The following is a 17,093-nucleotide window of genomic DNA, read 5'->3' as shown; positions in this document are numbered from 1 at the left end:
TATGTATTTCTGTTTCTGATTTCTGTTTTTTTTTTTTTTTTTTTGTAACTCAACGCTCAGTCTCCAAGAGCAGCGCGCATTGCCACCAAGTGTCGAGCCACCACTTCCTTCCGTCTGCGGCCCCAACGTCAGCCACCCTAGACGCAGTGTCGTCGCCTCTTGTCGCAATTGTTTTTGGGTTCGTGCCTGCGAATCTGATGCCACTTGAACATAAACAAAGCAACAACATCATCATAAACATTATATATACACAATCCGAAATGGCCAACCCGCGGAATTCAATCGAAGCGTCTACGCGAGCTGGATTTTACTTGCGTCTTGTGTACACCCATTAAATAAAAGTATTCAAACATGATCTTAATTGGCAGTTTCTTTGGGGTTTAATTACAGTATAATAAAACGGAGGAGAGAAGGTTTTCGTTTATGTTATATATAGTATAGCTAGATTAACATTCATTCCTTTACAGAAGCATTCGTAGATATCTGTTGACTGTGCTGAGGGGAAAGTGGATAGAGCCATATTTTAATAAAGTTATGGAAATTCATTCACATTGACAACTTAAATCCACATCCTTTATTTGGAATACTTTTTGTATGTCATCAACAATTCTAAACGGTTCGGCACTTTACTTATATTTTTTTTCTTATTCTTTTTGTATATTCTTAAGAAATTCAATCTACTTAGAAAGTTATCGCCGTTTCCTACCTATTTGAAATCTATGTATGTGTGCATTAAGAAGATTTTTCTATAAATCTGTTCATCCTTTTTTTTAAAGGCCTAGTATTTTCTGCCATCAGCAACTATATATATATAAAAACATTTTTAAATTCCCAAATATCCATATTTCAATTTTTCCCACATTTTCCCTGCTATAAATATTAAACACAACATTTAAAAGTTTTTATAATTTATTTTGTTTCTTGCATTTAAACTTGTTTTGTTTTATTCTTTTCTTGTTTTTTTTTTTTTTTTTTTTTTTTTTTTATGTCAAAGAGTTTAGTGTATTTAAGCATATATTTGTCGTACATTTACAGATCCAGCCATATTAAATTAAAAGAACTTGATTAATTTATTATAAATATTGGAAAATGGCAATAAACTTGTGTAACTTGGAGCGAACTTTATAAATATTAACACAGTTTATTTTACTTGATTTTCATTTTTATTTTGATTGGTTATTCCATTTTCTATGGACATAAACGGAATAGTATAAAGTTTTAGATTTGAGTTAGTAATATATATATTTATATAGAATGAGGAATAGAGAGAAAGGGAAAGAGAGTTGTAGGGAGAGAGGGAAGAGTTAAGTATAGTTGGAGAGATTTTCTTCCGGTAGCAAATTTTGCAAGATTAAAGTGAGATTTAAACTAAGCAAAAATACTGTTTGTGCAATTTTCATAAATGTTTAAAGCTTAAATTTTAAGCAAAACTAAAATTTATTTAACTAACATTACGAATAGTAAATAGTTTATTATATATGTATATATAGTATAAGTACACTAAGTTATCGTTATCGAGTTAAGTAATCGAGTAGTATGAAGTTTATTTAAGCGATAATACACACATACAAATACATTAAAAAACCATAGAGTAACAGACACATAACATACTCTCAAGTAGTACTTAGGCCGGACTCTATAAAATTTCTTTAGAACTTATCAACTAAAATAAATAAAACTTATCGAACTAAACAAAATGGCGACAACGAATGCATTTGATGAATGTATGGATCAGGCGGCAAGCATGAGATGGTTCGCTAACAGAGTATGTATATAACACCAGAGAGATTGTCGCGGATGTCGGACCTGGGGTGGATGATAATGCTTAGCTTAATACTGGTGCTGTCATGGGTGCGTATACGCGATTCAACTAAGAGTACATACAAATCAAATGTCGTATCTGGAACTTTGCTTCTAACCATGCTAACGAACTGCCCAATGACACTGGCTGAAAGCTTAAGCTTGGCTGGGATAGCGACAAAAGCAAGCTCAGTTGATAAGCTAGCTCAAAGCTTGGCGAAAGCTTTTTATTATTTTGCTGCAGCTCGTGTTATTGGCATTTCATGGTAATGTTTTTAGCCTGCTTGAGAATTTGTGTGTGTGAGTGTGAGTGTGTGAGAGTTTAGCAACTAAATTATAATGAAATCCATGCTCAGTGCTTAGTGTATGGGCGGCGGCGTGCGAGCCGGCGCACGCGGCCTTAAAAATTTATTGGGTACATGTTTCTTGATGTATTCATTTTCCTGCAGCTCGTTCTGCTGTCGTCGCCGCTGCTGCTGCTGTAGTCGGTGCTGTTGTTGCTTGCGGCGTCGCGCCTTGTACGCACCGCCAGCACCGGCGCCTCCAGTGAGTAAACTCGGATCCCCGTAGAAGCTGTTGCCGCGATAGTTGGCATCGGTGGCGTTGCGCCGCCAGCTGCCCAGGGGGCAATTGGTCGCAGTACGCCAGTCGGGCAGCTGGACGCCGAGGCGGCGGCACTCGTGGGCATAGGCAGCAAAGCTGTCGCAGTGGCAGCTGCCCGTGGGGCACTCGCAGACGTCCATGCGGCAGGAGTCGATGTAGTTCGTGGGATTAAGTCTACTATCACAGTTTCCAAATACTTCCGAGATGCGCAGCGGCCGGCAATAGAAGTTGGGCTTACGCTTGTTGCACGTCGGCTGTGCCACGATATTATCCCTTAGCCTGGAGCACGACTTCGGTCCGCCCACCTTCCATGAGTTGGCAAAGTGCCACACCTCATCGTCGCTGTGTGAGTGCCCATCCCTGCCCGTCAGATCGTCCCGCCCGCTGCCATTGTAGTTGCCGCACAGCCCGCACAGGTGGCGCTTGTACTGTGCCGGCACCGACACCTGCAGAAAGTTGTTGCCATCCCACTCGATGCTCAGTCCCAGCTCCGTCCTCAGCATAATGCCACCCTCCGCCAGGCGCTCGATGCTCACATTGTGGCCATGGCCATTCTCGCTGCTGCTGCTGCTGTGGTCTGCATAGGGCAGCGTGACCCGCGTGCCGTTCACTTTGACTCTCAGCTTCTGGCCGAGATTGATGCGCAGTCCGCGCAGCTTGAGCGTCACTGTCTTGGGCCAGGACGAGCGCCGCGTGCCACGCCCATCGTTAGTCAGCCGTATGGAGAAGTTGTGACCGTAGCAATCAGCGGCCAGCAAATACTTGCAACTGCCCTGGAAATGAAAGCGATAAAGATTGAGTTTTTAGGAATTGCAGATATGATATAAATATATTTTTCTTATAAAATAATAATTGTAAGAATGATGTGACTTCCTTCACTACCTAATGAAGGATTATTTTTAGAGACTCACTTTACGACCGTTTCACTTGTTATCTAATAAAAACCCAGATTGATGGGAAACTAAAAAACATTATGTTCGGCGTTGTCCGGCTCTCTTAAGGCCTTTTACAAGCTGATCTTAGATAAGGCTGGCTGTCTTCTCAATTTCTTAATTAGCAGAACAAACTGACAGCTGGAGACATGTTCAGTTAATTTGTAATTTAATTATGACCTTTGGCAGAGGGTTTTATGTAACTGCATTTCAAAGTAGGGACAATCCCTTTTTTCCCATTAAAGCCATAAAAACTGACTACTGTGAAAAACCGATTGGACGTAGTTTCTGGCTGAACAAGCTTTTTAAAGCTATTAAATTTATAGCTAATAAAATGTGAACGATTAAAAAAAAAAAAAAAAAAACGAAACAAAATGATGATGGTGAGAGTATATATAGTTGCCTGTTATTCTGTAATTAATTACAAGTTATTTCGCTACGCTCCGTTACGCTTATTTTGACACCCCTTATTTTCACTTAATTTTAACGGACTTTATGTCCGTCGAAATGATCGCTCTTAGCGGGTGGTCAGCCGCCAACTGGAAACTGCAGCTATGGATATTAGTAGAATACTCAGTCAATGCGAATGGGCCATAAAAATAGCTTGTCTATGCAAATCGAATGGCCGTATAAAAGTCTGCTTTAAGCGGCTAATTTATATGTTTGTTTTATAAGTACGACGGACGAGTAATGTAATTATATATCAATTGCCATTAAATGGCTTATTTTAATTTATGCCCATTAATGTCAGTTCGCGTTACGCTCATTGACAATTTGTAATCAATACCGAAATGTCACTCACTTGGAAGCTGAAGAATTTGCCGTCGAAGGTCTTGAAGTGCGGGTCGCCGAAGACCGTGCAAGTGCCGGCAGTTTCGAGGCACTTGGGACAGCACTCGCCGGCGGGCACTTTCAGTTCCTCGTTGGGTCGACACTTGACCGGCTGGCAGCGCATCTCCGAGCAGCGGATGTTGCCGCCAATGCAGCGGCAGCTGCGGCAGGGTCCCATGTTCCAGGTCTCGTTGTTCATGTAGGTGACGCCCTGGGCGGTGCACTCGCTGCGCACCTCGGCCACAATGCAGCGCGGACAGCAGCCGTCCTCCTCCTGGAACTCCGGTGCACACTCCAGTATGGGGCATGTGGCACGCTGGCAAATCGATGTGCCGTTCAGGCAGGTGCAATTAGTGCAGCGATCCGGCGTAAACTGCGTCTTGTCGTAGTACAGCTTATTGTTGAATATGCACTTGCCTGCAATGACAAATGGGTGAAAGCAAATCTGTGAGCAGCTGTGCTTTTGACTACCAATTCGACGGTGGAGATGGGGCTGGGTTTGGGCTTGGTACTCACCTTTGACTGCCACAAATTCGCGCTGTTCGGTGCAGCGTGGGCAGCACTCGTTGGGCAGCTGCTTCTGCTTCGTTTTGGGGCACTGGAGTATGGGGCAAGTCTTTTTGGCACAGCTCAGCTTGTTGCCGCTGCATTGGCAGACCAAGCAGCGATCGTCGATCGAGGCGACAACCTCTTGGCCTTCGGCAACGGTCTGGCCATTGATCTTGCAACCTGCAAAGTGTGCAACAACAACAACGTGATTTTCATCAGACAACGGTTTAAAAAACGTATTATTTGTCTTCTTCTTGATGTATATGTATAAGTGTGTGTGTGTGTGAGTGTGTGTATGTTTTTTTGGGCGACAGCCAAGAAAATTTCCACATGTCGAAACGGGTTTCCAAGCGATCTATTTGCATAGGCAGAGGGCCGTGCGTACCAAATATACCCTGTACGCATAAAGCTGCATTCGATGGGGTAATTTAATGTTGCATAATTATATGACAGACAGCTGGCTTTCTCTGCAGTGCATGTCAACTTTTCGAGGGTATTATAATTGTGTGATGAAATGAGTGAGGCAATGAGGCAGACGTTGCCAATAGCATATAGAGTGCTGCTATGAATAATGTTAGTGAATATATTCGTCTGTCTAAGAAAACTTGGTTCATATTATCAATTTTAGGCATATCCTTTATATGACTGAAATATATTTTTGGCTTTATCGCTGTGGTAGGAACTATACAAATTTCTTTAAAGTTCTTAATAGTCTTTATGGATATTTAAATAAATTCCTATTTAATTTTGTATTTCTCTTATACTTATTTACTTATTTTTGTGCGCTGTCCGTATATTATTTATAGAATCCTTGAAATAATTTTCCCATAACGACAATAAGATCTACTGCAGGGTATCTGCAGGTCCATCAAATATTTGCTTAAAAGTTGCTCTGTTTTGTTTGGAACGCAATGCCACATTGTCGACTTAATAGACAATTTAAAGCCCATAAATAAGCAAATCGTGCAGAGTCACAAAATAGATACAAATAAAACATAAAATAAAATGAAAAAAATAAAAATAAAAGCAAAAAAAAGGGGAAAAAAATTTTGACCATCTGTGCACGGATCGTTTTTGGACTATTTTGTCAGACGAACTGATGAATTAAGTGGCATTATTAGTATTTGGGGTGTTGCTGCTGCTGGTGCTGCTAATTTTAGTGAGTGACTAGTCGAGTGGCTGAACTAGTTGACAGATTGGGACAAGTCGACTCACCCTGACATGTTGGACAGCATTCGCCGGGGCGTGGCGCTGTCAACTGATTATCGTCGCACTGTGAGTAACATTTCTGTGTTGTTTCGGTGACAACACTGGCGATGCACTTGTACGTCTTGCAGGGTTCATCCGGGTCGCTCCATTCAGCGCCGCTCGCATAGGGCACTCCGCGATATATGCAGCCTGATTAGAGCAAGAGTTTAATTAGGGCTAGGTGCTCTTCGCATGCCATTGCATTGCACTTACCTTTGCACTTGCGACAGCAGGTGTCGTTGGACGATTTGGAGTCGAGCAAATAGCAATCATCAATTGAGGGGCAGCTCTTGTCGCAGTTCACAAAGCCATTCTGCAAGTGAAGAGAGAAAAACCTTTTGTTAGCCTCCAATTGCTGTGTGAATTAAATCAGCTTGCCCCACACCATCTTCCCCTCCCTAGCGGCCATTTGGCGTATGCGCTTAATCATGTGAGAGCTTGCTGTCAAATGCTCAACGTAGCCGAGCACTCGATTTGTATTCAGCTACACCTCAATCTCCCCTCGCCACCTGCGGCCGAAGTGTGGCTGCACCTGCAGTTGTTCACTCGCTTTGGCGCTCACACAAATTGCATTTGTTCAACCAGGTTGCACTCTGACCTTCGGCAGTCTTGATTATTTATGGATGCAAACGAGTCAAAATTATATGGAATTGAGTGCACATTTTGGGGCGTGGCAAGTGGCCAGCCAAAGGCCATAAGCGACACTTGAGATGCGCTACAACCAGCTTGATGGGTTGCTTGGAATGCGTGCTGAGATGGAGCTTATGGAAAATAGATACGAAAAGTGATTGCCTAACAGATTATATGACGGTCGATGATGGAGATTGTAAAAGACGAGAAAATAATGCACAACGTTAAGTTAGATTGAATGAGGTCAAATGCTGCAAATAATTGAGATGATTCAAATTTATATTTAATACAAAAATATAAGAATAAAATGGCTAAATCTAAAGGAAGGTTTTATATAAAATTTTATTATTATAATTATTTCATGATAGGCAATAGTTAATATGACTTGAAAAGTACTAAATACTACTACTAAAATACTACTATTTTAGTGCTACTACGTAAAAATTATTATTTAAATTCTACTACTATTTATTCTGCTACTAAAATACTAATATTTTCATGCTACTTTTCTAAATAATAAATATAATAAATACAATACTAGTACTAAAATACTACTACTAAAATGATTCTATTCAAGTACTACTACTAACTACTACTACTACATAAATTAAATAATACTACTAAAATTTGAAAGCTAACGTACTTTGAGGAATTTATTCATAAATGAAATGAAAGTGAACTAAAAAGAAAAAACTTTAAATTTTAAAGCCAGACAAGATGAACTGGCACTAAATTGCTTTACGAAAATAAAGCTGTCGAAAAACCATTGAGGAAATTGACTGTTTACTCTGATTTTTTTAGCCTTTAGTATTAGTAAATGGCAGCACGCTTTTGCCATAATTTCTAATGATAATAAAATTACAAAAATGTGAAATAGTAAATATTATTTTATGTGCAGCAAAGGCCTTCAGTAGACTCAAAGATGCTTAGCATTGATTGCTATCTTAATTAGGGCAGCTAGCGGCTTTATTTGTTCATTTGGCCTAGACTGCAATTGCAGCAGCAGCAACAGCAGCAGCAGCAGTAGTAGTTAAAGCAGTTGCAGCAATTGTGTTGCTGTGTGATGCAGGTTTGGCTTTGCTTTTTATTTTGCGCAATTTTGCTCAGTTTATTTCGTTAACGACATGTTGACAGCGGCAAGCGGCGCATTAGAATTGATGTCGATCATAAGTCAAAAGCTTGTGGCAAGGCTCTGGCAGCTTATGCAACACTCTAATGCGGGCCGCACCGAGCGCACCGAAACTAACTCAAATCAATGGGCGGCTTTAACCCTTGTGCGCGCAGCTGTCGCATGCATGTTTGATGCCCGCTGACAGGTTAAACCGCGAGGAGGACGGAGATGGAGATGGAGAGGGAGAGGGAGATGGAGACGGGGCGAAATCTCTAGTGTTGCTGGTGTCTGATGTGAGCCAGAGTCTGAGGCTAATTGTAAATGTATCTATAAATCTAGATAGATGTCGTACCAAAAACAGGCAAAATATTTTACTAATTTGTATGCAGTTGCGGCTGAACAATGTCGCGGCTCAATTGTGTGTGTGTGTGTGCTAGGTGGTGTGGTGTGGTGTGTGTGTATAATTTAGTGCAAGCAAACCAGATTGGATCTCAATTTGGTTGGAGCCGCCGTCGCAACGTGCAAAATATGCAATTGTTATGAAAATTGTGTCGAGTCGAGAGTTGAGAGTCGAGAGGTGTTTCGTTATTTGTTTTTTTTTTTTTTTTTTTTTTTTCTGTATAGTTTTTGCGGTTCCGAGATTTTTATCATCGTATTAGTTTAATGGCAGTTGTTAGTTGGAATTTTAATGGCACCTTTAGTGCGGGCATCGTAACTCTCAGTACCATAATGCAATAAACACTGACAGATTGAAAAGCACTTTGGTATTATACAGCAACAACAGCAACGGCAACCAGAGAGACAACAAATCCAAAATGTTGACAGCCGTTGGAAAAATTGAAATGAAAATGGAAATGTAAATGCCGATGCTGTTGCTGATGCTGCGCTGCTAGACAAAGTTCAAATGCTCTTGAATCCGTAGATGCGAGCTTGTGTGAAGCAGCTGAGACGATCTTCACGCATTTCCAGATGCCGATGTTTTTATGCTCTTTGAAATTCTTTCTTTCTAATCTGGAACCGGTATAGAAATATTTCAGACAACATGAAAGTTAAGCATCGCCAAAGCAGTTGTTGTTTTTGTTGTTGCTGCTGATGTTGTCTAGTAGCTGCTAGCAAAGGTTGCTATTAAAAAAAAAAAAAAAAAAAAAGAAAGGCGCCACGAAGGCAGCCAAGCGCGTCCCGGACCCGGCAACGGACAAGCTGCTAAGTAGAGGCTGAGATTTTTCGTTGTTGTTGCTGTTGTTGTTGTTATTCGCCAGCGGCAATCACGAATGCCAAAGCACATGTGTGTGTGTGTGTGTGCGTAGTATGTGTGTGTGTGTATGTGTGTATGTGTATCTATGTGTGCCACAGTGGCAGAACCACATTTGCAAACGGCCTCCAACGACCTTGCGTTTGACAAAACATGATCAGTTTTAACACCAGTCCATTCGGCAGCCGCCACGTTCCCACCTCTGCAGCACCGCCTGCCCCGCAGCCATCGACCCGGTCGCACCGCACCAATCGCACAGTTGGCCAGTGAGCCACTCAAACCGCTCGCTAGTCGCTTGCTCTTGTTGTTGCTGGCTGTTGACTGTTGACTGTTAGCTGCTCAACTTAAACGTTTGCTAGGCAAACTTGGCCAAAGACTCTACTAGACTGTAGACTGTAGACTATAGACTGGGCTCTCGCTGCGCCTCATAGAATATGGTAATGACAAACTGTGCTTTTATTTTGTATGTTCATGTGTGTATTTTGTCACTTGTGGGCTAGTTGTTGAATTTGACTAGCTTGGTAGCTAGTTGACTCGGATCGGATCGGTTTATATTGGGTTGGGTTAGCTGAGAGCTTAGCTCTGTAAATGTGGAATTTCATTGGATTAACAGTTGTTGGAATTCCAAAATGAGAAGCATGTGGGATATCCTGTATGTTGAGTGTAGATTGTGTTTGGGATTGTGCTTTCAAATTGTCATGGAATGTGTAAGGCATAGAGAACGACTATATAAATATACATAGATATAAATATATATAAAATACAATCTACAGCTGATATAGCCGTTTGCCTAGCAGAGTATTAAGTCTTCTTCTGAATAAAAATTATATCTCTTGTTTTATTTAGCTGTTAAGTTTATGAAAAAAACTTTTAGCTCTCCCCAATGAAGGAAACATATATTTGAATGCTAAAAATGTCTGTGCCTGGCATAAACGAGTCTTCAATGATTTTCATTAGAATCGTTAAGTCATCTTCAATTTAATTAATTTTGATGTTTTTATGAATTATGATTTTTTGACAAGTGACCCTAAAAATAACCTTTTGAGACTAGCTCTCCCATGAATGTATGTGTTTTTTTTTTATAGTTTCTCTAATGTTCCATATAATTTTTTATTTATTTATTTTTCAATACTTTGTTTACTCTTTTTCCCAATTATTAACGATGTCTCTTCCTTAAATTCACTTTTAATACAGTAAACAGACAGTAAAATTTTTAATATGCCACATATTATCATGTTAAGTATTCTTAACTCCTGCTTTCAACAGCTCAAACTGAGTCATCAGATTATGGAAATAATCGTAAAAAATTCGAACCCCTGCCAACAAGTAAATTTTACTACCTTCCACCTACAATATTCACAGCTTAGTCTCTGTTGAGAAACAAAAAAAAAATACTGTATTTGCAAATATCAATCGTAAAAAATAGCTTGCTCAATCAACTGGCAGAGGCAAGCAAAAAATGAAAAGGGAAACGCTTAAATTATAAGCTATTAGGAGAGCAATGCGCATTCAGCATAATTTTGCCATAAAAACAAAATTTGTTAACAAAGTCAAGCGCGAATATGCGAAAGGACGCGCCAGAACAGATGAAAAGCGGGCAATTTGTATGATTGCGCCTTGGCAAAGGGAGGGTGGTGGGTTGGCTGGAAGACAACGGCACACAGGACACGCAGGATGCGCGGATTGTACTTAATATGCGATATCTATACATATATCAAGATATATAAGATAATAAACGTCAGCCATAAAATATCAGCAAATCACCAAAAGCGTTTGCAAATATTACAATGAGACTGAAGAGTGAATGGGCATATGAAATGTGTGTGAGTATTTGAGTATGTGTGTGTGAGAGAGTGGAGCATGAATAGAAGTAATCATAAAGTGTGTGCTTTACGGCTCTGGCCGCGCATTGGGCTGGCAATTCGATTGTCTAGCCTTGGCGCAGCTTTAAGAGAGCTTAAAGTGCCGGCAAATCAGAAAAAGGAAATAAATGCGCTCAATCGATGCCATCGTGAACTTGCGATGCGCGCGCGCGCAGTCGCAGTTGGAGCGAGAGAGTGAGCACGACCGAGAGAGAGAGCGAGTGAGCGTGCGGTAGCGGCTGAGCGAGACAGGTAGCTCGGTTAGAGCAGGCGCAACGCATGGCGCCAACAACTTAAAGTGAGGTGGCGCCAGGCATTGTTTTTTCTTCTTTTTGTAAGTTTTTTCTTTTTTGGTTACGCCCACTTGGCTCGAGCACAACAATAACGAGCAACGGCCGCAGCATCAGCTCATGACTGGAGGCTATACAAATATCGATCGAAGCGTCGCCGTCGCCGTCGTCGCAGCTGGCGTCGCGAAAGCTTCTTGGCGCTTAAAATGGAGCAGAGGCATTTAGCAGCGCTTAGCGCAAATTAGCAACAGGCATGCAGCGGTCTGGCAACGCCAGCGCCAACAGCACGCGCTGCCGCTGCCGCTGCTGCCGTCGCTGTCGCTGTCGCTGTCGTCGCCGCTTAATGACGACACGGCGCCGTACAGCAGCGCAGCGCGCTTTCTGTGTTAGCCCCCGTCGGTAGCCGTTGACGGCGACAAAAAACACGGCGCCAAGTGTTTGTCAAACGATCGGCCAACCTGTGGTTAGCGTTTGTCATGTCGCAGCAAACCCGTTTGACGACCTTGCATCATAACAATTTCTGGCGAACGCCAAGCGATGCGGCCTGTGCGTTTATTTATTATTATTGTGATTATTAAAATTTGTTTTCTTTGTGATAAAAAAAAGCCAAACAAATGCACAGACCCCACCAGCAAACATTCTGTGCCGAGCACACAGCGAAAAGGTGCCGTTGCTATCTGGCAACTGGCAACTGGCAACTGGCAATCCGCTCATTAGCGAACTTCTAACAGCGCCTGATATGTCCGTCTGTCTGTCTGTCTGTCTGTCGCCGGCTAGCCATGATTAAGTGAGCAGCTTCAGTTTTTTGGGATTTACATGGCGAATATGTGACTTGATTGAATTTATTTTTGTTATTTCAAATGATTGAGAGCAACTTGCAAAAGCTTTACTTACTTTAAATTCTGAGCACATGGATAAAACTGAGAGATAAATATCTTAATTTGTCAAAACTGTGAGCTGAGAAATTATTTTTCATTTGGCTAATACTATGTGTTTGTTTTGTGTTGGTAATATTTAAAGCTGTGTTTATTATATTCTGAACTATTTTTGTTTCATTTATAGCAGAAAAAATTTAGCATTAATTTTGCTCAAAATGTTTTCTGCTTTTGTCTAATTTTTGTCTATCGTTTCACATGGCTGGAAATATTATGCATACGCACCGTTATCTTCAAAATTTCAACATTTCAGTATCTGCTTATTTATAACTTGTCCGTCCCTTCTGGCTGTCCCTGTTGTCCTGCCTGTCGCTCTGTACATGCTTTTGGCATTGCATTCGCTGCCTGTCTAATGGTAAATATTTGAAATACTTTGGGGCGTTTGGGGCACTACGACTGGCAGGCGTTGCGCTGTATGCGAAATGTACACCACATGGCCGCATCCTGGCTGGACACTGGCGTCGTTCATGCAGAGCGCCAGACAGAAGACACAGCCACAGCGACGGCCTTAGATTTATTTAGTATTTGTATTTCAATTCACATATATTGCTGGGTTTTTTATTTTGGGTCAAAGGCTGTCCAGTTTTTTGTTGGCGCAGCTCGCTGGAGCCGCTTGCCTGCCGGGCCTAGAGCCTAGAGACATGAGGCTTACTTAATATACTTAGTTCGTAGTTGCGACTCACCTGGCAAGTGCACTTGAAGCATTTGGCGTTCTGTATGCCTTTGATTTGCACCTCTTCGCCTTCGTTGGCACAGGATTCCATAATGCCTGTTGGAAAAAGAAGACAAAGAAGAAGAAGAAGAAGAATAAGTAAGTAATGGTGTGTATTTGTCTTCTAATGCTAACAAGCTGCTGTTCTAGATGCCCAAACAAACTTGTCAGCCATAAATTGCTGGGCAGACTCACTATGACAACAACAACGATTTCCTGTTAGCTCTCAGCTGACGTTTTCAAATAAACCAAATAACAAATAATCAAATATTTAATTTACAATCAGACCTAGCCGGAAATTGCCTACTGACTGAGATGTTATCCAGCACGTGACCCGCAGCGCCGTTCCCAAAACAACAACAAAGAAAGAAAAAGAAAAAAAAAAACCAAACAGGTCAAAGAGATTAGGCCACTTTATCAGCATTCCCCGTACAGCTTTGCGTGTGTGTGTGTGTGTGTGTGTATAGCCAAACATGCCCTGCCAGATCAGAAAGCAACACACCTCCTGCGCTCTCGCGCACTTTGCCCCTCCCTCAACTCCTTGGCCGCTTGCATTTTGGGTTACTCTTTGTTTGGTTTACCTTCGTCTGCTTCTTGAAACTTCTGGCACCGGCGCTAAGTCAAAGTAGCAAACGCCGCATGTTAAACATGTTCCAGTCGACAGCACAGCAGAAAGAACAAGCGAGGTAGCTGCTGAGCAGTTGAAACGAAGTTGAAGATACCCTGTACTATAAGTATTTTATGTTGTAATTAAATCAACTTTTATATATCTGTATTATATCTTCCTTTATATATATATATATACTATAAGACTGCTATTTAATATATCTGACAATTAATATGTTATTAAGGAAAACTAAAAAAACATGGTATCCCAGAGTACATCCAAAAGATCTCTTTCTATCGCCCCTTACTTTTATACAGGGTATTTCAAAGTAACGATTCGAAACGATGCAGAAGTGAAACGCAACAAGGCAAACGGAAACGTCGGCACAGCGACCCCAGGCTGACTTGCAGGGCCCGTCCCGAAGCCCGGGGCTGGCTTTGTGGGACCACCTGCAATGTGCTGATAAACACACACACACACTCACACACAAACACACGCACACACAGAACACGAACTCGGCGTGTTCGTTGATAAATGAAGACGCCGGCGCTACACACACACACACACACACACACACCGATTTACAAACAACATCTACAGATACAAAGATACAGATACAGTTTCAGATGCTGCAGCGCAGCCCTGTGGTGGCTCTGTTCGATTTTGGGCCCTTTGCGACATTATCCACATTTGTATTTCTTTCTGTTTTTTTTTTGGTATTTAGATGCTGTGCTCATTGTTCGTTTTCCTGTTATGCGTTTGTGTCCTGCTGTGCCATTTCTGTGGGTCGGTGCTTTTGTTTTTCGGGACCACCTTCATTCATAAACAAATTCATTGGCGCTCTAATGAAGTGGAAAAGTTATTTAGTTCCTATTGGAACTTTCTAGGTGGAGACGGATACGGTTCATGCCCTTCTCTTTTGGCTGGCTGCCCATCTAGCGGGCGACAGTTAATGAACCTTGTTCAAGTAACCCGATATCGAAATTGCAATACGTATATCTAATTTATGCGATTTTTTATTTCATTTAACACACTCGAATGCCATAAAAAAAACCCACTCAATATGTTTTAGGAACACAAAACCAAAAAAAAAACACAAAAATTAACGAAAATAAAAAATTAGAAATATATATAAAAGAACAAAATAGAAAATAAAACTAAAAACTGGCAGCGATCAAATACGCTCAGTAGCCGTCCAGCCGGACAGCTGGCGACGCCGGACGCCGGACGCTGGACGCTGGCGTCGTCTGATTAATCACAATCACAGATTAAGCGCCAGCGCGAGACAGCGACGGCAGTGTGTTGGGAGCGCCACAGCGGCACGTGTGGCCAACAGCGCGGAGGGGAGGAAGGGGGGCAGCTAGGCCGAAGCTAGAGGCTAGAGGCTGGAGGGTAGAGGGTGCGCAATGGAATGAACCGTCTTAACGGGCAGCCTATACAGTCCGTACAGAGCAACAACGACAGCAACAACGACAGCAACAACAATAACAACAACAACTACTACTCGTAATACCTCTGGGTAAAGGTGAAGGCCAACGAGTTGCAGGGTGAAACTGTCGAAACAGAAAGAGACACAGAATCTCTCTGCTGCCAGCTGGCGAAGCGTCAGGTGACTCGCTTGACAATCTCAATTGATTTCCATTCTATGGAAATGATCTTGAAACTAATGCTGAAAACTAGATTAAGAATGCGGCAAATTAGCCACAGAAAACTAAACGAGTTACAATAATAAAATGTTACTTTGTGTATGCCAAAAGTAAATGTTGAAATTAGCTGAGCAGATTCAGTTAGAAGTCTAAAGTTACAGAGAAATATAGATATCTATAATATGGAAATATAGATACGCATATATATTTAATATTCTTTAAACACTTTTAAGGCTGCTACTGCCAGTCATGCCCATGGATATATTTTGAAGCCAAAAAACATTGATTGGCATTTGCTGTAGACGTATTAATATACAAGTCTTTAAATGCTGACTGATTGTTTCTATGGGAGTTAATGTCAAGAGACAAATGATAGATTGATTTAATACAGGCTTCGATATTTTTAGAAAACAAAAATTCTTTACATATTTAATATTATTTTTAGAGGAGCTCTAACTATGTTACTAACACGGAAAAGTAGTTTTAGATATATAGAGTGCCTTAGGCATCATTCTATATCTAGAACGAGATTTTCAATATTCAACAATTGTTCAACCATGATTAATGATGTTGATTTGTTGATCTGAACTCTCTTATAAAAGGTATAATATATATATTGCATATAGCTTAGCAGTATTTTCTACACTCACCCGAAAGGCCCTCTCGAAATCCGGCTGCTGCAGTTTCCAATTGATTCAGGGCAATCATCACCATAAAGACGAGGGTACAAATTCGGACCAGAAAATGCGGCTGGCTCTTGTAGTTGTTGTTGTTGTTGCTGCATTTGTGCCTTTGGCTCTGACCATGACATTGTGTGAACTGTGTGGTTGTTGTTGTTGTCGTCACTGGTTGTTGTTGCTGTTGCTGGTCACTCGATGACGTTAGAGATTTCCACATGGCGTTAGATTTGCAACACATTTTCGCAATTTGTTGGCGCAAGTTCACAGAAATTTGCATCAAATTTGTGTAGCTAGAAAACAAATCTCGTTGTAGGTGTTGTTGCTGTTGTTCTTATGTGTGTGTGTGTGTTTTTTTTTTTTTTTGTATTCCCAGTAGCAGTTGCTGTCGTTCTCGTTGTTGCTGTTGTTGTTGTTGTAGCTGCTCTTGAAATATTGCTGAAAAATAGTGTTAAAAAAGATCAAGCCGGTCAGTTTAAAAATACACAGTGCAGGCGCCACAATAAAAACTGAAAATAGAAATTTGTTTGGTTTTTGTTTAGAATTTGGCGAGCTGTGCAGGTGTTTCATACAACTTGTGGACTTTGCTGGCCAGTGTGAGATAAATTTATTCGGGATAAATTAATGCAAGCTGGTCGTCAGTCAGTCAGTGAGACGGTTCTGATCCAGCCAAGAGATTTGCACTTGCCGCCTAGGGTCTAAATGGAAACCATTTGCCCGTTTGCTCTCAGTCGTAATTGTTGTTGGACGTTTTTCGAGGTTTTCGGTATTTTGAATTTTATGATGGCCATCAAGATGAGGCCTGGCCACGGGCCGGCCCAGTCGTCGGCAAAACACACATTTCACTCGATTTTCAGCTCTCACTGCACACAACACACTACAGAATTCTGCGAATCATGTTGGCCTGGTCAATATCCATCGATTTTGCACGTACGCCCAAAAGGTAAACTCCGTTCGGCCATTTGGCTATTTGTCGGGTATCTATCTCTCTGTCTATCGATATGTCTTTATGGCGGCTGTTAGGTGTTAGACAACTTGGACATTATTAGTTGCGATTTATGATCATGGGCGAGTGTGAGTCTGTGTGTGTGTGTGTGTGTGTGGCACACAGGTAATGCCATCTGATAGATATATGTGTGGTGCTCTTTGTTGTACGCCGGGTCATAAAAATGTTAATGATTTTTGCGTCTGGCGCCAGGCAATATTGTAATGCTTGTTTGACTTATAATTAATTTCATTTTTGTAGCTCTCCGCATAATTTTTATTATTTCTATTTGTCTTGGGCAACACCAAATCTTTCAGAGAAAAAAACCAAAAATAAAAAAAATCAGGCAAAAACCAAAACAAACAACAACCACCTTAACATTTTTTTTTTTTTTTTGGCCAAGTTTATTGATTGTTTCGCTTC

At 41.3% G+C, this 17,093-nt stretch overlaps 1 protein-coding gene across 1 annotated transcript in view; it reads right to left on the bottom strand.

Annotated features, from left to right (window-relative positions):
• Positions 1–1,184: 1,184 nt before the first annotated feature.
• LOC6579541 (BMP-binding endothelial regulator protein) overlaps positions 1,185–17,093 on the bottom strand; it is a 31,397-nt gene continuing 15,488 nt past the window's right edge. The window contains exons 2-8 of the mRNA XM_002005399.4: positions 15,659–16,123; positions 12,727–12,812; positions 6,177–6,276; positions 5,931–6,113; positions 4,683–4,895; positions 4,138–4,583; positions 1,185–3,176 (exon numbers count right to left, since the gene is read on the bottom strand). Of these exons, the coding sequence (XP_002005435.2) occupies positions 2,160–3,176; positions 4,138–4,583; positions 4,683–4,895; positions 5,931–6,113; positions 6,177–6,276; positions 12,727–12,812; positions 15,659–15,965 (2,352 nt within the window). The 5' untranslated portion in view covers positions 15,966–16,123 and the 3' untranslated portion in view covers positions 1,185–2,159. The remainder of the gene's footprint in view (positions 3,177–4,137; positions 4,584–4,682; positions 4,896–5,930; positions 6,114–6,176; positions 6,277–12,726; positions 12,813–15,658; positions 16,124–17,093) is intronic.

The sequence above is a fragment of the Drosophila mojavensis genome, unplaced genomic scaffold (assembly GCF_018153725.1).
Source record: "Drosophila mojavensis isolate 15081-1352.22 unplaced genomic scaffold, ASM1815372v1 contig_80, whole genome shotgun sequence".
NCBI lineage: Eukaryota > Metazoa > Arthropoda > Insecta > Diptera > Drosophilidae > Drosophila > Drosophila mojavensis.
Note: the sequence above shows the minus strand (reverse complement) of the source record. Positions and strands in the feature narration are given on the sequence as shown.